The sequence below is a fragment of the Rhipicephalus sanguineus genome, chromosome 10 (genome assembly GCF_013339695.2).
Source record: "Rhipicephalus sanguineus isolate Rsan-2018 chromosome 10, BIME_Rsan_1.4, whole genome shotgun sequence".
NCBI classification, from domain to species: domain Eukaryota; kingdom Metazoa; phylum Arthropoda; class Arachnida; order Ixodida; family Ixodidae; genus Rhipicephalus; species Rhipicephalus sanguineus.
The window spans coordinates 141566612-141591482 of record NC_051185.1 but is presented as its reverse complement, the minus strand read 5'-3'; the positions used below and the strand labels follow the sequence as shown (position 1 = coordinate 141591482).

Below are 24871 nucleotides of genomic sequence, written 5' to 3'. Positions count from 1 at the left end.
AGGCACTACGGAATCAGGGCGTCGACGAACCATATTTAAACGTACTGGAATAAATCTTAGGTTTTGGTATACGTTAAAGAACCTCAGGTGGTCAATAATTCCGGAGCGCTCCACGACGGCATCCTTCATAATCATCGTGGTTTTGGGACGTAATACCCCAACAACAACAACAACAACAACAACAATAATAATAATAATAATAATAATAATAATAATAATAATAATAATAATAATAATAATAATAATAATAATAATAATAATAATAATAATAATAATAATAATAATAATAATAATCAAACGTTTATTTAATGTACTCAGGAACAACCGTAAGGTCTTTGTACTGGCGCACGAAAAAACAAAAACAAAAAAAAACAAAGGCAAACATTCATAATAAAATATGAGGGATAAAAAACGTTATAAAATTGCACATATACAACTATGCGCAGGCAGAAAAAAAATGTCAACAGTGTACGAGGCTATGTAAGTGCAGTGCCAAGCTCGGAGCAGACCAACGACTGGGACCTGTGAAAAACATCGAGCTCCAAAAACTAAGCATTGTAAAGACGTTGTATCCTGCCAATGGTCGAATGTTCACAGAGGCAGGCGGTTACATGAAAAGGTCTATTCTCTCTGGTCAGCTTACGTGGAATTCGGAAATTAAGACAGTTGAGCAGTACAGGGCAGGGTATGTACCATGCACAAGCTTGTAAAGAAATAACAGATCAGCGCGATTTCGTCGGCAGCAAAGTGATGGCAATGATAATAATCCAGCAGCGTTAGAACGAGATCCAGAGTCATTTCTAGCAAAACGATGGTTGTAAATGCTTAGGAATTTTTTTCTGGACTCGCTCAATGGCGTTGCTGCTGGAATTAGGAATGCCATTCCAGATCACAGATGCATACTCTAGTTGAGGAAGACATAGCGCGGTGTACAATTTTCGGAAGGGCACAGGAGAACGAAATTCTCTAGACATTCTGCAAACACAGCCTAGGGTGCGAAGACCCCGCAAAGCAACACGCTTAGCGTGAGCAGAAAAGTGTAAGGTGCTATCAAAAAGAACACCTAGATCGTCGATCTCACATACCTTACACAACGACACAGAATTGACAAAATATAAAAATGGCACACTAGATGTTTTTCGAGTGAAACTCATTACCTTGGTTTTTGAAATATTTAGGGAGAGGTTATTGCTCCTGCACCATTCAGAAAAAGAACACAAATAAGATTGCAGCACGCGACAATCGATAACTGAATGAATTTCCTTAAATATCTTTAAGTCATCGGCATACAAAAGGAAAGAAGAATTCCGAATGACAGAAGAAACATCATTAACATAAATTAAAAAGAGGAGTGGGCCCAGTACCGACCCTTGAGGAACCCCACTAGTAGCTATATACAAAGAGGACGTTTGGCCATTAACGGCAACGTAACATGATCTGTCAAGAAGATAGCTATGGAGGAGATTCACAATTGAAGAATCAACATCAAAGTGTGCAAGTTTATCCACAAGCAGCGAATGGCTGACAACATAAAAAGTTTTGCTAAGGTCACAGTAAATAGCGTCAACCTGTCCTCTCTGCGAAATAGGCGTGGAGACTTGCATCATGAAACTGGCAAGATTAGTGACAGTTGAGCGGCCAGCGAGAAACCCATGCTGATTCACAATCAATGAATTTTTTGCATCAAAAGACAATATTTTGTGAAGAGCAAGCTCAAAGATTTTGGATGCGGCACAAAGAAGGGAAATAGGGCGGTAGTTCGAGACGTCACTTTTAGAGCCAGACTTAAACACTGGGAAAACACGAGTAGTTTTCCACATGCTAGGAAACGTTGAAGCATGCAGACACTTATTAAATATGGTAGTCAATACTGGTACAAGTATACTGCCATAGGCTTTTAGTATGGCAGAGGGGATGCCATCTGGGCCAGCTGAAAAGGATGGTTTCAAGCGCTTAATGCATTCTGAAATGGAATATTCATCTAGCGACACAGCATCAGCTGTGCCAACTGCCTTAACCTGTCGACCGCTACTAGCTACAGAGGCTGGAGACTTATAAACAGATGAAAAATGCATGGCAAAACAGTCAGCAACGGCTTGAACTTCTACTCCATTTGGGTCCAGTATCCTGAAGGACTCGCCACTTTTGCTCGACCGTTTGCGCACATACTTCCAAAACTCAGCCGGCCTGTCAGACGCGATTTTTTCTAAAAATGAAATTTATAGACTGTGATCCCGTTTGTAAAGGCGTTTACAAAGAGTACCAAAACGACAGAATTCTTCCTTCAAATGAGTTGATGGAGAACGTTTATACTTCCTGTGTGCACGATCTTTATGTTTCAGTGCACTTATAAGTTCTGATGAGAACCAGGAAGGGTATTTACAATGATGAGGTGTATACTGGGGAATGAACTTGCGCATGCTGGTCAAGATAAGCTCCGTAGACTGATCGACTTCATCATCAACATTGAGTTTGTCAGTTACCAGTGACCAATCTGTGGTGGACAAGTCATAGTACAAGCCAACGTATAGTCACCTCGCTTGAAGGCAAATCTGGGTGTTTTGTTGATTTTTCTGGGAAAGCTTGGTTTTTCTGGTGAAATACAGAGTGTTAGTTTGAGTGGTGGGTATAATAATAATAATAATAATAATAATAATAATAATAATAATAATAATAATAATAATAATAATAATAATAATAATAATAATAATAATAATAATAATAATAATAATAATAATAATAATAATAATTCTTCTTATTATTATTATTATTATTATTATTATTATTATTATTATTATTATTATTATTATTATTATTATTATTATTATTATGATTATTAACACTTGATACTGGTAGAGTGTTGGTTTATATGTAAACTGAATTACCAAAAATGAAAGCTCAAAGTCATTATGTTCAACCTGGTTGAATGTTTTCTCCGCAGTGCATTGGTTTAAACCGCACTCGTCTGAAGCGTCTAGTCGTGTTTTGGATTTCTCAACTTGCAATATGGCTGAAAAAAAAAAACAAAGACCAGGAGAAGCCATTTCTTGACTTGTACCCCGCGAAAATACACACTGCGGTGTAGCTTTTGGCATGCGACAGCAGCGCGAGAAGACGGCCTAGCGAGCAAAGCAAGCAAAACTAGAGGAATATCATAACCTTCTCCCTTTATATATGTTTTTTTTTTATCCTGCGACAAGAGCATCTGTAATTCTGAAGTGTGCACGTGCGCATTCACGTGGACACTTGCGAATTATTAAAATAAGCAGATGATAGAATATGCACAACATTAATTTTGACAAAACTCGGTATGTGACACTATCGTGTTAATGATGAATCGTGTGTACAGGGTTGTTTTTCACGTTTTATTTTTGTTGTCCCCTAGCGGCCTATGTAAATAATAATAATTTAAGGGATTTTACGTGCCATAACCATATTGTCATGATGAGGCAAGCCGCAGTGGGGAATTTTGTAGTAGGTTTAAACACTTGGGGTTCTTGAACGTGCACCTACATCAAAGTAAGCGGGTGTTCTTGCATTTCGTCCCCACTAGAATACGGCCGCCATGGCAGGAAATCGAAACCGAGACCTAGCTGACGCTAAGGAGACCACAATAGCCCATGCTCTGGAGAGACATTCATTAATCAAACTACTTTAACGTCCTTAGTCAATTGCATTGGTCGTCCCACCCTCACCCTGGAGCATATTCCACCTCACCCGTTGTTGCACAGCCTCCGGGTATAGGCCCACTCGAGTTTTGGTACCAATGGTGTTCGCGACGCTGAAAGCCGGATTTTGAAAATCACGAGCCATACAACGCTCTCGCCTTAATGAATGATAGTTAGTTAGCACGCTTTGACGGTGCGAAGTGTTTACTGACATGACGATGACGATGAGGGATGCGAGGAAACCGAAGAATTTCATCATCTAAGACTTCTGACAAATTAGGTCAGTAGATTAGTAGGTGAACATCGTGTCTGCCAAGTATGAAAATAATAAAAGGCAGTCCGTGCATCTCAGAGGGGGCCACACTTGCTGAGAGGTGTGAGTCACGCACTACAGCGCACTGCTTTCAGCGTCGTTAATTGCAGCACGTGACTTCAGTTAACCTCCCATTGCGAGACGCTCAATGCGGTCATTCTAAAGACGCCGCGAAGAAAAACAGAAAGAAGGTGGGGCTCGTCATGTAAGCAAAACAGGGCGCATTGCCAACGATACGTAAGGGAAGGCGGGGAAAGAACTCTACAAGCGGAGGTCTTTCCCTGCATCGCCTTGGCAAAGGTAAGGCCAGCGTTATTAATAATATCTGGGGTTTTACGTCCCAAAACCCCGATATGATTATGAGAGACGCCGTAGTGGAGGGCTCCGGAAATTTTGACCATCTGGTGTTCTTTAACGTGCACTAATATCGCACAGTACATGGGCCTCTAGCATTTCGCCTCCATCGAAATGCGACGGCCGCGGCCGCGTTCGAACCCGCGACGTTCGGGTCAGCAACCGAGCACCATAATCACTGCTCCACCGCGGCGGACAAGGCCTGCGTTGACAGCAATGTTTACCTTCTGGCGGCACGATAACGGGGCAGTTCAATACCTTCCAACTCTTGCAATAGTGAACAGCGAACTTATTGACAAAAAAAAAAAAGACGTTCGTGAAAGGTTGCTCAGCTTGCCCCAAACATCGCCTGGTGAGGTGCTACGTTGTCTTACGGTAAACAAACACACGACACAGAGAATAAAAATAAAACGGCTTTTCGAGAACTTTTCAGGTCCCTTGCTCACATAAATGAAGTATTGCAGCTCGTAATCAATATATTAAATGGGTCCTGACGAGGGGCCTTTTAGCCAACTTTAACATGTACAAATAGAAACGGGCTATTCTTTCCCGAATAAAGCTGGCCGCAAGAACCGGGTTTCAAGCCGCGACCTCCTATTTTCTGCAGACCAGCATAGGCAGTCAAACAAGAAGGCGGGTTTCTCGATACTTTATATGAATCTAATCTGTTTCATTACTCTTTCACCAACACTTAGCAGAGAGGGAAACGCGGCATGTGTAGCATGTCATGCGTAAAGCAGTGCACTTTCCGACGTATAGTTCTGTTATTTAGAAACAAAAGCGCGCTTTTAAAACTAAAGCGACTTTATTAAAACCATTCTTTTTAAGAAGATCAACGAACAATAATCTGCTTGCAAAGGTATTCTTCCTTTACTTCTGCTGCTTATTGAGCTTTAAAGAAAAATGGCTGTGGCAGCCAATATAACACGGCTAGGCGTCTTTACATAATAGCGCAAAATATTGATTTTATAAATTGAGGCCAACAGAAATTGGGGACATCAAGACTCCGTCTGCACATGCAGAAACCCGCGATCGTCATCACCGCCTCCTAAGCTTGCATTATTTTCTGGAACCTAGTTTTTTCACATTACAAAAACAGCAGCGCTAAAGCACGTCCTTGCTTTCTTGTAACAAACCCGTCGGAGCCAACAATATCATCGGACGAAATATATTGAAGGGGCAGTGGATGAGAAGAAGGGCAGCGCGCTCTTTCGAGAGTTCGTAGCTATCAAGCACAGCCAAGCGACTTGTATGTGTGCACCCTTTCAGTGCAACAGAACTGCTGACTCACGGTCGAGCAGCCCAACCGGCCGCTCGTCGCATGCGTTGCCGTTATCACTCGGCGACTGAGGTTCGCGCTCGCTGGTTGTAGGGGATATTGTCGTCGTGCTTTTTTTTATGTATTGTGGTTTTCTCAATCCGCGCGATTACGGCAAGCGTCCTCGCGCGAATTTTGAACGTTGAAGGTCCGTACGCCACGTGGTGTGAAAAACGGTGAACTAGAAGCGATGTCCCGAATTCCTGGGTATGAGTGCATATGTTTGCACCGCCGTTGCCGCTCCGTGGTACAGTCGCAGAGCCAGTCGTGGTGTGCAGCCTCGGCCACGGCACAGCAACTTTCCAACAGCCTTCTGCACTCTCACGGCCTTGGTGATAGCAGCTCTGGTAGCCGGCAGCCATATGAGGCGGTGATCAATCTTCAGCCCCAGATATGTCACCTCCTTGTTCCATGGTATCAACCGTCCCTCGAGCACCAGCCTCTTGACGCGTTGCCTGGCTGCAGTCCTTGGGTGTACCAGCAGAGCCTCCGTCTTTGTTGGCGACAGGGTGAGCCCGATCGTCTTGAAGAAGGAGGCCACCGCGTACAGGGAGCGTTGAAGAGACGTCCTGATGGCGGTGAAGTTCCACCTGGGTCCTCTCACCCACAGTGCCACGTCGTCTGCATACAACGAGCACTGTGTAGGGAAGCGCCTATCCACCGGTAGCGTAGATGGTAGTGCCGCCATCACCAGGTTGAATAGGAAGGAACTCAGAACGGAACCCTGTGGCACACCCGCTGTCACTGCCATGGGGTCGCTGCTGGCCCGTCCGACACGCACCCGGAAGGTCCGCTGGCACAGGAAGGCGCTTACGAAGGCTCTGAGGTGGCCCGTGATGCCAAGAGCGTCTAGAGCACTCTCAATAACCGCATGTGGCAGCAGTCCATCGAAGGCACTCTGTACGTCTAGCAGGACGAGAAGCGCCAGCTCTCCTTTACTCCTGGCATTCTCGAGAGTGGAGACAATATCCGCCATAGAGTCCGCTGTGCAGCGGTGGCGGCGGAAGCCCGTCTGCTGCTCCGGTAGAAAGTCCTTTGCTCCTGCGATCCAGCTTAGGCGAGCCAGTGCAATGGCCTCCATGAGCTTGCAGGCGGCAGAGGTGAGCGAGACGGGTCTGTAGGACGTGATGGCCGCTCCTGGTTTACCAGTTTTCCGAACAGGAACCACCACCGCTGTCAGCCAGGCCTCCGGTAGAGCACCGCTTCTCCACACCTCATTGAATGCCTCCAGCAGCCGTTGTTGTCCGGACTTGTCTAGGTTGCGTAGCATTTGGTAAGTGATGCCATCGGCGCCGGGGTTGTTGTGCCGCTTGGTCCTTGCCAGCGCAGCGTTTAGCTCATGTGCGAGTATAGGCTTCTCGCACAGTGCACTGATCTGACTGACTGTCCAGGAAGGGTGGTGTCCTGGCGGTGGTTCGGGCAAGCGTGGGTAGATGACCGCATCAGGCGGGGCCACAAGGATAGTCGCAAAGCGGTCAGCCAGACGTTCTGCCAGTGCCTGTTCGCTGATACCCAGGTAAATAGCCACAGCAAGTACTGCTTGCTGCACAGCTGGTCCGAGGATGAGACAGCGCAGGAGCCTCCAAGCCCGCGAGCCGCCTTTCGCTTCGTTGAGAGAGTTGCAGATACCCTGCCAGCTCTGCCCGGTGCGGCGATTGGCATGTCGCCGGCAAACCGCATCGACTCGGTTGAAGAGCCTGCGGTTTTCTGGGCAGCTGCTTTTGAGAAAATGTCTCTCAACTCTTCGTCTGGCGGCTCTCAGCTGTAGCTGGTGGATGTCAGGAAGTGGGCGGCCCACCGGCTCCCTGGTCCGGATAGTCGCCGCTTCCGCTGCCTGTGCAACCAGTCCCAGGAAGTCCCTCTCCTCCGCTGCCAGACTGATCTGCTGCCGGAAGGCTCGCCAGTCGACAATGGTGCATAGTCTGGTCCTGGGAGTCTTTCCACCCGCCGGAGTGGTAGTAATGGGCAAGTGGTCCGAGCCCCAGGAGTCCGGCTCTGTTGTCCACTCGTAGCTTGCGCCGCGGGTGGCCAAGCTGACATCGATGGCAGTGCACGAGACTCGACCTGCTCTGCGGATGAAGGTGAAAGACCCAGTGTTCAGGACCTGCAGATTCAATTGATTGATGACGTCCACGAGGTCCTTCCCTCGTTGTGAGCACTTGCGACTCCCCCACGTCGTATGGTGGGCGTTCATATCACCGCACAGGAGGAAATGGCTGCCGAGTCGTGCTATCAGTTATTAGGCCATTTGAGTCCCACCGTTGTGCGGGACGGACATACACCGAAGCCACCGTCATATCTACACCACGGAGCGGCACAGTCACTGCACAACACTCAAGAGCACCCGCAGTAACGTTGGCTACATCTATGTGAGTGTGCGGCAGTTCGCGCCGCACGTACACTGCGCAACGTGGCTTGCCTTATGGATGTTCACTCACTAAGCACGGAACAGCGTCGCATGACTCCAGTGTGCACGACGTGGTACTAGAGTAGCCGATATAACCCGGCAGTCACAAGTCCTCTGCAGCCACGTACACCTCCTGCAGGGCGAGGACGTCGATGTCGCTCTGCTGTAGGTGTAGTATAAGGTCTGCCCGCCAACGCCGCAGCGAGTTCACGTTCCACTGGCGAACACTCGGGTGGCGTCGACGATAATTCCGTGCAGGTGGTGCATCAGCCATGGTTGGTGTTTGATGACTGAACGGCCGCTGCCTGCAGGAAGATGGCATGGAGTGGGTTATCAGCAGGTAGCATAACCGCAACTGCCTGCATGGTCACGAGGAGGTTGGCCAGCAGCGCGTCCATGGAGGGCTGGACCGAGGGCGCAGCAGGCGGTTGTGTCGTGGAGGCAGCAGCAGGGGCGTGACGCCTAGATGTTCGGGGAGTCGGTACCGGGGGGAGCTGGCGAACAGCCGGTGGGGGATTACCCTGGAGGACATTAGAATAGGATCTTGCAGGAGCCCTCGGCACCTGCTCCAGGAGGTGCTCCTCACGAATTGCCGCCTTGACCACCCGCCGAGAGAGTGCCGTGGTTGAGGTGGCCATGATTGTGGCCACCCGCCGTTCTTCTTGCCACCGTGTAAAAGCAGGAGTGTCGGCCGGGTGACCGCCGCCGCAGTTGACACAGCGAACCCGAGTGCATTCGGCTCCTTCCTTGTGAGTGCGCCCGCAGCGGATACACCCGGACGGCCACTTGCAGGGCTCTACAACGTGGCCGAAGCGCCCACACTGCCGGCACTGCAGTGGACGTGGTCGGGCCGGCCGCCTCACCCAGAAGTGTACCCGGAAGAGGGACACATGTTCGGGGGGTACCGGTCCAGCAAAGCGTAGCGTGACTGCGCTACCTTCCCTGGTAGCTGACAGCACGGGCACCGATGACTTAATGCTATGCAGCAGGGTGTCGTTTGCAGGCTCTCCATCCACGCCATGGAGGTATCCCGTGCTGCTCTGGCGTTCGGCAGGTTCCTTGGCAGTCACCGCGATGCCCCGAAGCTCCGTAATGTTGAGAAGCTGCTCAAGACACTCCCGAGTCTTCGCGTCTACTGCTACGATGTTGCGTTTATTATTCACACGGATAGCAGCAATGCCGGGCCTCGAGGAGAGTTCCTGAGCAAGAGAGAGACGTGGAGAGTCCCGGAAGGCACCTCCGGGTACAGATAGTCGAAACAAGACCGTTCCAATGACAGTAGGGTTCACCGGCAGTGCTGCTGAGCCAGACGCTTTGGCTCGGCGTCGAGCTCCCTTGGAAAGTACAGGCCTGAAGCCCTCGTCCACCACCGGATGGGAGTTGGAGGACGGTACGTCTCTCTCCTCTATCGTGGTTGTCGCCGCGGCCGGGGCAGTGCGTGGGTCAGCCGCAATGTAGGTAGAAGCGACAGGCGTAGCAGAGAGTGTGTGCTGTTCGACTGCCTGCTGTCTCTTCTTGTTTTTCTTTTTCTTCTTCTTGAGCTTCTTGCGGGTGAACGCACTCGTGATACACGGGGGATCCCGCAGGAATGCTGCTGCAGTGTTTGGAGGGGCGGATGACACGTGCTCTTGTGCGGCGCCGTGTTTGCCTCTATATCATCGGCCTCCAGAAGCTGAGAGGTTGCGGGGGCTGGTGCAACTAGAGCGTTGCCCACGCTCGGGGAGAGCGTAACAGAGGTGTCACCTATATCTGCACTGCTCTCCAGTTGAGCGGGTGTTGTAAGATTCGAGGTATGAGAGTCATCGTCGCCGTGGTCGTCCGGGAGTTGGGCAGGGTAATCTGTAGGGAGCTGCTTCCGTGGGCCTTGCTCATCCTCGTCGGAGCTGTCTTCACGTGCTCGCTTGCGCGAGCTTGACATGTCCACCTCATCGCCCGAGGCCGGCAGCGGAACCCCGATCCCCTCGGCGAGCAAATTATCCCGCAAAACTACGCTGGGGCAGTCCCGCGGGGTAACCTGGGCAGCGGGGTTGACAGGTTCGGCAAGTGCAGAATTGGTGGGAGGATTCGCCTTGGTATTCCGAGTTCCGCTGGACGGAGCCGGATGGGTGAGGTCATTGGCAGCAAGGTCAAGTAACCACTCGTCGAGAGGTATTCGGGACCTTCGCTCGAGCTCGAACACGTGCACTGCTGCAGGCATGAACTCGTTGCAGTCGATGGCCATGTGCTTCAGGTCCACGCGGGATGACAGCGCGTCGCAGAGCAGCGGCGGGTAACTGGTCCTCGGCATTATCTAGCGGTACAGGTGCAACGTTTGTACCTGCCCCAAGTACGTGACATGACTGCCTCCCGGCAAAACTACTCGGTCATGTAGAGGTTCGCTGTAAAGATGGCAAGCCTAAGCACAACCTCGTAGATCACGCACTGCTGATGACGGCGATTGATATTTCGGCCCACTTGCCCCGAAGAAAGCTCGCGGCAGACACAGCAACAGGCGGCCGAAGACACTGGACTGGAAGAGCTTGTAAACAAAAAGCACACGCAGCTATTGTGACGGGTGTAGCAGGTTATCCTTATTTCGATGTCGGTGGCGGCATTTTTAAACACGCAGTTTTAGTTGGATCGCTGGCAATGTCGTTTCTGGCAATGTCGGCCGCTGGATGCCGCTGCGCTTTCATCCAGCGTAGTGTGCCTCGATGTGTGCACCCACAAAACGCGCATCAAGGCACCCTAATCCAGCGGCCGTGGTTGTTTTCTGCTCCCGTTGAACGGCTCATGTTGAACGGACTATGTTCAATTACCGCATTTAAATGTTTAGCGAGACCAGCGTCATGGCAGTGCAGCACCAATATTTCCCGTTTGCACATTTACATGCACGAAAGAGGCAGCGGACGTGTACAAGTTAGAGCACTGCACGGGCCTAACCTAAAACCTGGGCCGGGCCGGGTAAAGTAGTTTTCACGGCGGGCCCTGGCCGGGCTCGGGCCTGAAGCTTGAGGGAGCGGGCTCTAGTCGGACTAGGTCTTTGCTCAGTTTATATTTTATCTCGAAAAAAAAAACCGCTCTTTTTACGTGGGGTTTCTGGAAAAGTTCGATGAGGGACAAGTACTGAACTTGTTTTGCATATTGCATAGGGCTACTTAATTTATGTGAAACGGGCGAGCTAAAAGTAGTAGGCCAGACGCTTGCATAGTTAGCATCTTACTATTCCGGACTTAATTTGCATTTGTTGTTATTTTATATCCCAAATGTTATTTTGTAACCGCAGTACTAAATGTAATATGTTGAATTTATACCTGTATATCACCCGCCGTCCACTAAAACAAAAGGTCTGCGCGGTGTCTCGTTACATAGAATCACTCTAGCGAAAATTCCTTTTCCGTGGCTCCGCCGGAGCTCCCAGTGGTCATGTGACGCGAGATGGACATGCACAGCCAGCTTGGTGTGCCCACGTTGTTAACGCGTGAGCTTTCGTCGTATGCGAGCTACATCCCAGGTAACACAAAAGGGAGAAGTTACGTCTTTTTCACCGTTTACCCGCTTATCCTTCCTGTGGCGTTTTAAAACGTCGGAATTAGTTTCGAATCTGTTTCATCCCATGTATCTAAAATCGACGTTTTGTAGACTATATGTGCTACCTGGGATGATGATGCCGCAACAGCGTTGCCGTGCGCAAGAATATTATATGTCTATTAAACAAGGCTGGGGGAAAGTATATTCGCTTGACCAAATATATGACCTGAAAAATTCAATTACGAATTTTGTAACGGCAGATGTCGATTTATCTCGAACCATATGCACCCAATTAGTAAGCGTCGATAAGTTTATTCGTGCCTTTATCACAAAACTGGAACGAACTCCGAAATATATAGATCAAAATTTGCTTTAGCACAGTGTAACGTTGGGCGAGTTGGTCCATAGCTTAACGAAATATTCGTGGCGCGTCTGGGACGAGGAAGAAAAACGTGGTCACCCCGTATCCTGTATTCTCTTGTTTTTCTTGCTCGTTCCCAGTCGCGCCACGAATGTTTCGTTAAGATCAGTCTCTAGCTGCGTTCACCTCCTGCCAGTCCTACCTGCGTAGTCCAAAGGGCACATTCTCCCTGCACAACATCGGCACACAGCATTGAAATAGCGAGGGAAAAGAAAGAGCTCGCCACAAACTGTGCATAACTGAAACCTGCAACGAGAAGCCCACAAAGAGGAGTCTTGTGGGTGGTACTGAAGAGTGACACGACGTTCGGGAACGAGAGAAATGAATGGATGAGCTGGACAGACATATTCATTCTGTAGAGGTCCGCTAAAACATCGGGAATTTGCTCCAGCGGTGGAAGAACAACGAGTATACCGACGCCTTCACAACTCGCAAGGCAGATTTTTTGCGCCCCTGCGGCTAGCGCAAGCAGTGAGAAAACTTTAGCGCGGTAGAATATGTGATACAATAGCGTAGGGCGTGCCTAAAGCCGGAATCTCTTGATAATTTGTTTTTAAACATGTGATAACATGTGTGGAAAGAAACTGTAAAGTATTCAAAAAAAAAGAGGAAAGGCTTATAGACTAACTACAAGCAATGGTGTGATACGTGAAAATAATGGTATCACAAATAGCCTTTTTTTTCCTTCCGGCGGTCCATACGTATTTCGAAAAGTACACGTGGTGCACGGTGTTCGTTGTAATTTTTATCTATGTTATTGTTGTTGCGACTCAGGTCTGGCGGTGCGTCTTGACTTTGGTAGCTGGCCCCCGTCCAACATTGCAGAGAGGAGAGCGCTCGTACGTGAAGACAGAGGTTTATTTGCGTAGATGCATGATGAGATATATAAAAAGAGATGTCTAGAGAAAGCTTTTACATAAAGTGTTCGGCTCTGAGTCTGCCAACACTGAGGGCCTCGAAACCGGTGTCCGCAGCTCCCGCCAATCCTGTGACTTGCCGTCCCGGCGTCACAGGATTCGCACGAACATCGCACGAACTTAAGCAAATATGTTTAATGTAGATGTGCTTTTCTCGGCAAAAAATAAACTGCAGTCAATTTTTTCCCGCATCCACAAGGAACTTCCTCATTAATTGTCGTGTTAAACACAACGAAAAATTTGTACACTGCGCGTTGGGATTTGTGTGCATGATCCCGTTTATCTGTGGGAAAGTTTATATTGGCCAGACAGGATGCTGCATCAATGTGCGTCTAAGAGAGCACCAATCAGCGGTTAAACCTTCAGGAGCTTTACATCTTGCAGCTCATTGCAGGGAGTGTGGCTGCCATCCTGTTTTACATGACACCGAAATAATTTTTCGAAGCAGCAATCAGCTAACCCGAGAGATGACTGAAGCATTTCATACAACAAAAAGAGATGAATGTGTCAGCCAACCTTCAGGTTTGTTGCATGATAAGTTTTTCCTTGATAGCATTCCGTAATAGTTTATCGCCGTAGTGAACCATAATTGTCTTGTCGCGCATGCGTGTAAGTAAGCGCTTGCGTGTAAGTAAGCGTTGCGAGTAAGCGCTTGTCATGTTGGCTTCCCTTTTTTCGTCTTCGTCTGTGTGCGCTTAGATCAGTCAAACCATGCATTTTAACCAACTAGCCCAATTGTCGATTATCTTCCTCTTGACAATTCCCATCTGTATTTGCACAAAAATAGGTACACTATGCCGCTGCCGAACAAACTTTCATGGTACCCGGAATGTCCACTCAGCTATTTCCACCGTGAAGACCTTTTGTACAAGGAATTACTGTGGGTTAAATTACACTTGTTAGTGAAGCATGTGTCAGGAAGACGTAAATATTTGCTGCCTAAAACGCCCTGATATCGATTTCGGGCAACACAACCTAGATTACATGCTCAGGCCCCTGTCGGGCACGATCTGCGGTCGTGCCGGGCCGGGTAGGTGAAATTTTTTTTTTCGGGTTTAGCCCAGGACTGGATCTCGGTTTGAGTCCCTGGGCCGGGTTCGGGCAGGTAAACTTCAACGAGTTCCGAAAATCTCGGCCCGTGCAGTGTTCTGAACTCTCCAGCCTTTACTCGCTACCCCGACCATGATCGCGTGGAAGAACAAATACAGGACAAAACAAAGAAAAGGCGGGGGGATGACGAGGATAGAACAAGAACTGGTGTTGATGAAGGTACACGGATGTGTTGTGGAATGATGAGCTGTTCAGAGAGAGAGCGGTGCCAGACAGCAAAGGGCTCAAAAGCAGAACAGAAAGAGAGCGCATACGAGGCTTGGCGTGCGATAAGAGGGCACAGCCTCCACCGAATCTCGAGATCGTATATATCTATTTCCTTTTTCTTTCTTTCTTTTCTAAGACAAGCACACAACTGTCGTTCTCCCGCCCTTAACAGCGGACAACCACTTGGCAGGTGATTCTGGGAGATAGGAACCCGTCTCTTGGGACGGCGCCATACACGGCCGAGCGCACGCTGGAAAGGTTACCGCGCGTGCTGCGCGTCAAGCTATCTCGTTTGCATACACACGCAAGAGCGCGAGGCCTCGCCTCTTCCTGGGGACAAGGACGACGCAACTTCCAGCGAAACACTTCGAGACAGGTATGTGTAACTAAGCGTAGTATATTTTGTTTTAATTATAGCTATGTGGCGTGGTATTCATGCGGGAGGTAAAAGGAATGACGTCTACTTAGGACAGGTATGACCGCGGAACCGAACCATGAGACAAGTAACTAGAAGAATAAGAATGTGGTGGAGCGCATTCGGCAAGTATTCTCATGTCATGAGTGTTAGTTTACCAGTATTCCTCAAGAGATACGTATATTACAGCTGCATCTTACCGGTGCTTAAGGAGCAGGAACCTGGAGGCTTACGAAGAGGGTTCAACTTAAACTGAGGACGACGCAGCGAGCCATGGAAAGGAAAATGATAGGATGTAACCTTAAGGGACAAGAAGAGAGCATAGTGGGTCAGGGAACAAACGGGTGTTAGAGACATCTTAGTCGAAATCAAGAAGAAGAAATGGATATGGGCCGGTCACGTAGCACGTCGGCAGGATAACCGGTGGTCATTAAGGGTAACTGACTGGATTCCAAGAGATGGCAAACGCGTGAGGGGGAGGCAGAAAATTAGGTGGGTAGATGAGATTAAGAAGTTTGTAGGTATAATGTGGCCGTGGCAAACACAGAACCCGGTTAATTCGAGAAGGATGGAAGAGGCCTTTGCCCTGCCGTTGGGGCAGTCAGGCTGATGATGTGACGCGGTACTGGCGAACGGTCACACTGGTAATACTTGCGGCAAAGACACAGACGCGAGAAAGTTACGTCCGTGTCTTTCTTCACCAGTATCATGTTACATATAGCTATGTTTATATGTTTACACACACACACACACACACACACACACACACACACACACACACACACACACACACACACACACACACACACACACACACACACACACACACACACACACACACACACACACACACACACACACACACACACACACACACACACGCACACACACAAACGCGCGCACACACACACACACACACACACACACACACACACACACACACACACACACACACACACACACACACACACACACACACACACACACACAAGAAAAGAACATCCACGGGCTCGGATTCAACCTGCAGCCCTTCTGTCTCACCCATATGACTGATGACAGTGAGAATTTGCATCGAAGCTGTTGATGGGACTTACGCGACTGTTTCCCTTTTATATCCGTGCCGTGACGCAGGTAGAACGCACTAGCGCGTGGTTCCATCCGGGAGAGAAACATGACGTCACCGTGGCGAGTAGCAGTGGTTGGCGGAGGCATCGTGGGCCTCAGTGCCGCCGTGCGCATTGCCGAGGAAGTGGAGCCCGGTAATATCCACGTGACCGTGCTCGCCGAGCACTTTAGCCCGCACACCACGGGCGATGTGGCGGCGGGATTCTTCAACCCTTACATCGTCCACGGTGTGTCTGAGGAGAAGCTCAGGTACGGAAAACGCAAGTCACCATCATTGAACGAAAGAAGGGGAATTTATGGGCTCGTTTTTTCCTTGTCAGACACAACATTATTGACAACCAATAGACAATCAAGCCAAGAAAAGTATGGCGAACATTATTCGTAACAATTATCCTCTGCCGGTATTTGTCTGCAACGTCAAGTGATGTGAATGAGGGTTGGTCTGTTGCCGCACCCAGTAAATCAGCCATCATATTGAGACGGGGGGGGGGGGAGTGGATTCTTCAAATTATAGTATATTAGGAAGTGAAGAAAAAAAAGAGCCCCGCAACTGTCTCTCTCAGGGGAGGACACCTCAGCAGTAGCTCTCAGGGGAGGGATAAAAGAGTGATAGGAAAGAAGGGGCGGCAGCGGTCAAAGAAGTTCACGGACGGGGCCCCGATCGGCGAGAGGTCTTAGGCACGAGGACATCGTGGAGAGTTGCTCGGCGAGCAGGCATCGCGGACGGAGCAACCGTCTGTCGTGAAATTCTCCGAGCGAGATTGAGACGGGCGCATTTCGCTGAGAGTATGTCGGTATATGTGTTAGTCTGTGGCCTCGAGACTACCAATCTGTGTGTATTGTGCGTCGTTTTTTTCTTACATCACATCAAATCACATCACTTTACTTTTCTTAAAGACCCCTTGACAGGGTACTACATAAGCGGTGGGTTAACAAAGAAAAAATCGTTTTATTGCCACGAGTTTTCGTTGTGCAGAATGAGTAGACAGATGATAGACAGCAAATGGCGACGATGTCATCAGGAAATTCATTCCATTCCTTTGGAGTCCTATAAAGAAGGACATAGAAAAAGTGGTCGTTTTAATACGTGGACGGGCAACTTGAAGGGGATGAGTAGTGCGCTGAGAGATATATATGCGGGCTTGTGAAATAATGTGGAGATGACGGAGCGGCCTGTGAAAAAAAAAATGTGAAAAAGGCAGAGGCTGGAAAGAGCCAGAGGCTTACCTTCCGCTTTGGCCAAGAAAAACTCACAGGGCCCCCTACACAATCATGTAGATGGAGATGTAGATCCGGTACCGCTGGCTCACACCCACTCAGGGGGATTGGCCAAGAATCGGGTAGCTTAGAAAGAATTATTTAAAAACTAGTAATGAGAATAATTTCCTATTTTGTATAACAAAAAGATTTTTTACAAGTTAATTTCGTGATAATAATAATTTTAAAAACCTGAGACGACTGGAAGGCGAAGTCATCTTCCTTTTCTTCTCAGTTCATGTAAGAGAGCCCCTAGATGTATTGTTCTTGCTCCGCCACCCTCCGAAAGCTTTGTGCACCCAGCGTGGTTTCTCACTGCCTCAAGGATCGGAGGCACCTCACCTGGTTTTGCACTACTTCCGTGATCCGCCCTCCGTTGCCCAAACTACGATGTCATGATTGATGCAGCGCTAAAGATAAAGACGAAAGGAACACAGAGTGAACAGGACGAGCGCTCGTCCTGTGCACTGTGTGTTCCTTTCGTCTTCATCTTTAGCGCTGCATCAATCATGCATGCATTCCAACTAGCCCCACTTTCCATTTTGCTACGATTTCATGTGATGACGTCATAATGGGACGTCACTGTGACGTCATCAGGACGCCACAAATTCATTCAACTTGTGACGTCATAACGACGTCATCACGCGACGGTGATCACTCGTTTCATGCCGCCGACGCGGGACGCTGGTCAATTTTCGCGTTTTATGAGGCATCTAAGGCTTTCGCCTTAATAATCTCCGCTTCATTGAACCGGTGGCACGCATGACGTGAACAGAGTAAGAAAGTCTTAGTTTCTTAACCTTTTGGTTCGAAGAAACCTTACTGACTGGCCCTCTGTTGTGACCGCGATAATTGTCCGTTTCGCTGCGTTCGTTCGAAGCACAACGCGCCGTCGCATTCTGGCCAGGAGCAGCTGCAGGATAACTGTGCCCTCACCATGCCTGTTCTGTATAGATCATGGTGCATCGACGCGTTCAACTTCTACCGAGACCTAGCGGAGGGACCCGACTCTAATGAGCTGGGTCTGGCCATCTTGCCGGCCTACATCCTCACGGAAGAGCGCACAGTGAGTACAGGGTTCACAATCTGATCTTCGCTTTGAGCGAGACTTGAGCCCGCTACACTTAACAACTGAACTTCCGTGTTTTACGAGGAAAAGCAACGATATGAACACACGCCACGCCGTATCGTTGGTGTCGTTACTCTGGACTACCTTAACGCACTCCTAAATCTGCGTTTTTGCTCTACATCCCGGCCTAAATACCGCCACTGTCTCCGGGAAGTGAAACCGTACTCTTGTGCACAACAGCACAACGACATACCAGTCTATATCGTGCTGCATGTATATCTTTTATACTGTGTGTTATTATAGTATAATTGTTGCGTGGTATTGCACTGTGTTAATAATCCATTCATTGTATTGGTGTATATCCTGCTCTTAAATAATACTTGCTTCAGATTGTATAACCGTACTTCTCTCCTTACCCAATACCTTGAAGTTCTGTGAGATGCCTGTCAATAAATAAATAAATAAATAAATAAATAAATAAATATTTGCAGCTTTGCTTTGTGAATTAAGCGTACCGTAAGGACTTCTAAGATACACGCGCTGCAGCGCGTGCGCCGTTAGCACCATCTCCGTCGAGCTCTCTTATTTGTTTTAATAGGTAGAGGGACGGAAAAAGCACCAGTAAACAACTTGGGCGGAGGAGATCACGTCCAACGCAACGATACGAGCGCACAATATTTTAGCGGATGTTCCGGGATATAAATATGTCGATTTGTGCCTCACATCGACGGGCAGCTTTTTCAAAAGACATAATAATATCTGGGGTTTAACGTCCCAAAACCACGATATGATTATGAGAGACGCCGTAGTGGAGGGCTCCGGAAATTTCGACCACCTGGGGTCCTTTAACGTGCACCTAAATCTAAGTACACGAGCCTCAGACATTTCCGCCTCCATCGAAAATGCAGCCGCCGCTGCCGGGATTCGATCCCGCGACCTTCGGGTCAGCAGTCGAGCGCCATAACCACTAGACCACCGCGGCGGGGCTTTTCAAAAGACAAGAAATCCAGTTATGCCATGTTTGGACCAGGGGCGTAGCCAAGGGGGGGGGGGGTTCGGGGGGTTCAAACCCCCCCCCCCCCCCGAAATTTTTCAGTTTTGCTTGCGTATATATACACGCACACATAAAAACGCACGCACGAATATACATAAAGTATGGTTGAACCCCCCCGAAAAAAATTTCTGGCTACGCCCCTGGTTTGGACATTGAATGATCGGTTACTGAGCGAACAATTCGAAATGTTGACATGAGCGGAGCTTGTTTAGCACTTTGAGGGCGGCTGTGCACGCTTGTTGATGTGGGGCAAACTGTGGGGCAAACTGGAGCATACATTACACGAGTAGCCAGACGTAAAATGCACGATAACACTGCGCAAACAACGTGATACAGAATAAAAAAAGTGCGATACTGAACGTGCGGTGGTGGAAATTGCAAACTGAAGTTACGGTCACAAGGGAGAACTTGTGACCCCTCTAATAGACAACCCTGGCACGCCTTTGCACTGCAGTACTCAATCACTCGTAATTTGAATATGATTGCAGTGCATGGATAGACGGAATAAAATGACACTCGTGCAATTCTATTCTATTTTTGGATTCAGAGAACGATTAAAATGTTGCCCTTGATAACGGCGTGGATGCTCGCAAAATTTCGGTTTCGCCAGGTTTCGCGCCACTCGCGAGCTCGCGCTTCAGTGTAGAGTTTCACTATCGCGAAGTGCTCCGCTACAGCTTTGCTCGCTCTGACTGAAAAGTAAGCGAAAGTCCGGCGTCCATGTGATGTCCTTGGCTCGGTTTCGGGCAGAAATTCAGTGTTTCACGCAAAAAACCGTGGCGCCACCTGTCGGGACAGAAGAGGGCGGTGACGGCGCATGCGACGTCACAACTCCTCGCTCAAAGGCGATCGATTTCTAGTGCGCTAGGGGTATGCAGGCAGACACTTGAAACGCAATTTTTTCCCCAAAATTAGGCATTGTCCTGGCACAAAGCGAGCTTTGCGAAATTTCTAGAATAGTAATTTACCAGTATACGTCGGCTTAATATTTGCCTTTATTGTCCGTTTAAATCCGCTTTTTAAATTTAGATGGCGCCACAGCCCCCTCCCTCCATTTTTTTTACAGCGGAGCCGTTAAAGAAGTATTGACACGATTCTGAGACAAGGTACATTTCTTGTTTCCTTGCTATGTAGTGTTATCACCCCCACAGTAGCCAGCTAGCATGTATAAAATATTTTACTTTGATCTTGAAGGGTACTGACAGAAAATTTCCCGGGCGAGATAACCAATAGTATTGATTCCAGTGAACATGCAAAGGCCATCTGCAAATTATCAACAGCTAATATGGCTTGGAAGGTATTTTATGCTAATGTTGAAGTTCGCGTGCGCGATCCAGCGCTATACGCCGCAACCCGCTGCATTGACAGCCTTGAAAGTGACTCGACGGTGACACCCCTACTTCCCCGACATCACGAAGCTGCGGCCGGTACAACAAGTTATGATGACGTCATAGCCGCCATTTCTTCTTTGCAACGCCTGCGCCAGCAGACTACTTTTCGGCGGCTGCTCGCGAGTCCGTGGCCGCGGCGCACGTGTTGAAAGTTTTGTGTCTGGCGACACTGCTTTCGCATTTCCTGTTCGAAAGGACTTCTTGATGCGGACCGTGCGCAAGTGCGTCACAGTTTTGTGTGCTGACGTGTCGAGCGTTGCACATGCTAGGTGGTGATAGTTGCACTCGGCGGCTTGTCGGTTTTTTTTTGTTTTTCGTTTTAGCTCACGCAAACCGAAACTCAGACTGGTCGGTTATGAGGAGCCTGTAATTAATTATCTGTCGCACGCTGCAGCAAACGATGTGCCATGTTATGACTAACAGGCCCCCAGCAACACATCGAGTAAAAAAACAAAAAAGAAAGAAACGCGAGGCCAAAATTTTTGTGTCAGTACCCCTTTAAAGTTTCCGTCGCCGAGCATCTGCAAGCCAGCCCCACCGCTATGGACATTATCCCGGCGAGTCAGTACAGTTATACTGAGTTTCCCTGAGTTCCACCGAGTCCTGCATGCAGCCTAAATCGCAGATATCCCACTCGGGGTCGCTGGATGACAATCCACTCATCGTTTTTTACGTGCACCACGAGCACATGGCAGATCTGCGGCTAGTACGTCGTGACTTGCTGTCTCCCTGTGACGTCACACTGCGATGACACATCACTGAGAAGACACCTACTCGTTATCGAAAACGAAAGTATTTTTTTTTAAGGTAGCGGTATTAAAAACATATTCGATGCATTCAGAAACACCACAATGTCCTTTTTAGGGTTATCGACAGCAGTGTTTTTATTTAGAGCAACAATCCTAAAATATTTAAAATTCGTGTCGGTACTCCTTTAAGCTTTTCTGATGATGCCGCGAGGCGTGACCTGAAAACTAGCATCGTCAGGAACCGGACCGCGCTCTCTTCATCCCCTTCTTCATCTTCTGTTAAGGCAGGTAGCGCAAAAGAAACACGGACACGGGCGAAGAATCAGTACAGGGGACAAGCGCCAACTTCAAACTAAAGTTTATTTCCCGAATCCTCACCTATTTATCAAAGGTCACAACACCACATTGTCACCATGGAAAGAACGACTGATACTGTTATGAATGGCACGATGCTGACGCATCTTTATCAGCTCTTATACCTAAAAAGATAACAACACTGAAACGCGCAAAAACCGCGCAGTCAAACATTGATACACTCTAAAACATCACAATGAAACACGCATGCTCAGAATCGAGACTTCCTTTCACGCGGCAAGCGTAGAAGCCAGGTTGGCCGAAAGGATGGCTATCTCACACGGGAGTAGGCTCAGTGAAGCCTGGTTAACACATACGGAATCGTTCTTGAGAATTAAAAACGCTTCTACGATCTCTCTGGACAGCTTGTTCCGGTTCCGGTACATCACCGCCGTGCCAGACGAAAGTGCGCTATTAACATGAGTTCCCACAAATTAACCCAGTTATCCGTTCTCGTAATTCATCTTCTGCTTGGCTTCCAGAACACGTGCACCGATTTGTCCGGCGTGGGATACAATAAATCTGACTGGCGAGAGAACGTGTAGAGAGAAAGAGGAAGAAAAGGATGGAAGGGGAAAGAGAGAAGTAGAAAGAAATAAAAGAAAGAAAGAAAGAGAGAAGAAAATAAAGAAAGAGAGAAAGAAAGAAAGAAAGACAGAAAAAAAGAAAGAGAGAAAGAAATAAAAAAAGAAAGAAAGAGAGAAAGGAAGAAAGAAAGAAAGACAGGAAGAAAGAAAGACAGAAAAAAGAAAGAGAGAAAGAAAGGGAAGAAAGGGAGAAAAAGATAGAAAGACAGAGAAAGAAATAGGCAGAGAAAAAAAAGATACAAAGAAACAGACACAAAAAAGGGTAGAAAAAAGATAGAGCAAGCAATAGTGTAGTATAGCAAGGCGTGGGAAAGGGAAGTGAGAGCGAGGAGGATGGAAAGAAGGAGGGCAACACCACCAGCTCCACTGCTCCCACAGTCTTCTCACCGCTAGTGCGTAGATGCCCCAATTTTTTAAATCATAAATATTTAGGTGATGTTGGTGACCTCGTGTGGCTTATACTGCTACTTCTACAAGTGGTATTGCTACGTAATCGCTCGGGACACGCAAGCAGTGAATCGATGAAGCAGTTACCCGACGAAATTTTCAGATGCGAGCGCTGACGCGTGAGTCCTCCTCACTAGGGAAAAAGAGGCTCTGCCCAGAGAAGAGCATTTTAACGTTTACTATACACGCGCGAAAATATTGATACTGTTTTCGTCACTCCTTTCCAGCCAAGGCCTTCATACGCGGACGCATTTTTCCACTACCGGGAGCTGGCGGAAAGCGAGCTGTCGTTGTTCCCGAAAAGATATAGGTGAGTTTTATATACAAAGCAACACAAAGAAGAAAAAAAAAAACAGCACCTGGGGAAAGCTGAAGCCGCTGTGCACTTCACTCAAAAAGAACGAAATCATCAATCTGATCAATGTACTGTGTGAAATATGTTAAAGAGTATGATGTTGTTTTGTTGCGTTGAGAATAGGAGACACGGTTTTCAGGACTGTTTTCGAATTACGAAAACCTTTGCGGTCATATATCACACTTCTCAGATGTGTGTAAGCTACACTTTGGCGTGCGCCCGCTTGTGTGCGTGTGTGGAAATACCCGCACTGCCATACTTACCAGTAATCAAATATACGAACATAAACCTTACGAAATTCCTAAAGAATAGGCGCAGCATTTAGTTATCCATATGTCATGTATTAGTGCCCAGTGGCGTTCAATTAATACGTTGAGACCGCGTGTGTTTTGTAACAATCAAGCATGTGAAATGAACGTTCTGTGACGGGTACTTGAGCAGACTGCCACTTCAAGTGCCAAGTTCTGTGAAGGATCATGCGTAGCAGCAACAATAGAAATAACGACAAAGGCACCAACAGTTCATCCCTCAGCAGTTAGTCCCAAAGAGGACTAACGTTTCACTCGCCATTAGTACCTAGAAGCGGAACAAGTGTTTGGAAGGGGGTAGGGGGGGGGGTGATGGTTATGTGCCGCGAGACTGGGCTTTCCTCTTGATATTCAACCACACCTGCAAGCCCTCGCTTGATTTACACCACTTGTATGGGCCCATGGGCTTCACCAGTAAAACGTGTTTTTCGGACGGTTAGTAGAAGAACCAACCAAGCTGACATATATGACCTACTCTCGTTTCAGGTACGGCAGCTACGTGATTTCGCTGACAATCGAATGCAAAAAATTCCTGCCCTACCTCATGGAACGGTAAGTGCTGTCGTCGAAGTCACAGAATCCTAAACCGATTTTTGGAAAATGTTGTTGCATATACATAAAAGCAACACGCTTACAGGAGAAAATATGTGAAGATGTATTTGTACAAAACAAACGGAACTCACCTCATCCGGAGTGAGACTCAATAACAGCAAAAAAGGCACATTGCAAAATACTATGTCATAACATACAAATATTTATTAAAGAGTAGGTGAGCATACGGTATTGTATCGACGGTCATTAATATGAGAACTGTATAAAAACATGGAAAAGACAACAAAATGTTAAGTAAATGTGCAGTATATAGGAAAAATAGATTAAAAAAAAACAATACGAGGTAAATACTATGTGACATGTGACACATTTCCCACATAACATATTTCACTTTTTTTCCAACCTATCCCAGTCTAGAGGGCCGCGGAGGACGCCTGAGGCAGTGCAGAGTGAAAAGCCTAGAAGAGGTTAGTAAAATGTCTATTGATTCAAAAGCCCCGAGTCCATGTACACTGATTACTATACAGGGTGTCCCAAATATCACGCAGCACGATTTAAAAAGAGAGAAACGTCGTTACGCGAAGCATCCATAGTGCATATGGCCACGTGCACTCCCTTTCCACTGTGGAATAGTTGGCTTGCGCATTGGATAGCGACCGGCTAGCATAGCTGATAACCCTTTCCAGTACATCAGTCCTCTGCACAAGGAAGGCGCCAAGCCCTACGCTGCTTGCGTCGGTGTGGATTTCCGTATCGGCTTATTCGTCGAAATGAGCAAGTATTGGAGGCATTTGGAGGGGTCGTTTCAGTTCTTGAAATGTTTCGACTTGCGCCGTTTCTGCTAAACACGACTTCGGTCTTGGTCAATTAAGTTAGTAAGTGGCTCGGCGATGCGGGAAAAATTCTCGACAAATTGCCTCTAATAGGCCCACAGGCCGAAAAATCAACGCACGGTCTTCTTGTTGGCGTGTGGTGGGAATGTA

The 24871-nt window shown here is 47.9% G+C and overlaps 2 protein-coding genes across 5 annotated transcripts in view; both read left to right on the top strand.

The window, feature by feature from the left end:
* Positions 1 to 24871, top strand: part of LOC125760108 (uncharacterized) — a 250705-nt gene that overhangs the window by 207540 nt on the left and 18294 nt on the right. The window lies entirely within an intron of this gene.
* LOC119372509 (D-amino-acid oxidase) overlaps positions 1 to 24871 on the top strand; it is a 236917-nt gene that overhangs the window by 201039 nt on the left and 11007 nt on the right. For 2 of the 3 annotated variants that reach the window (XM_049419789.1, XM_049419790.1), the window contains exons 2-6: positions 15772 to 16014; positions 17977 to 18088; positions 22901 to 22983; positions 23823 to 23888; positions 24301 to 24355. In XM_049419789.1, the coding sequence (XP_049275746.1) occupies positions 15812 to 16014; positions 17977 to 18088; positions 22901 to 22983; positions 23823 to 23888; positions 24301 to 24355 (519 nt within the window). In that variant the 5' untranslated portion in view covers positions 15772 to 15811. Of the gene's footprint in view, positions 1 to 14448; positions 14602 to 15771; positions 16015 to 17976; positions 18089 to 22900; positions 22984 to 23822; positions 23889 to 24300; positions 24356 to 24871 lie in introns of those variants that run through there. The other variant, XM_037642986.2, reaches the window with a different exon arrangement.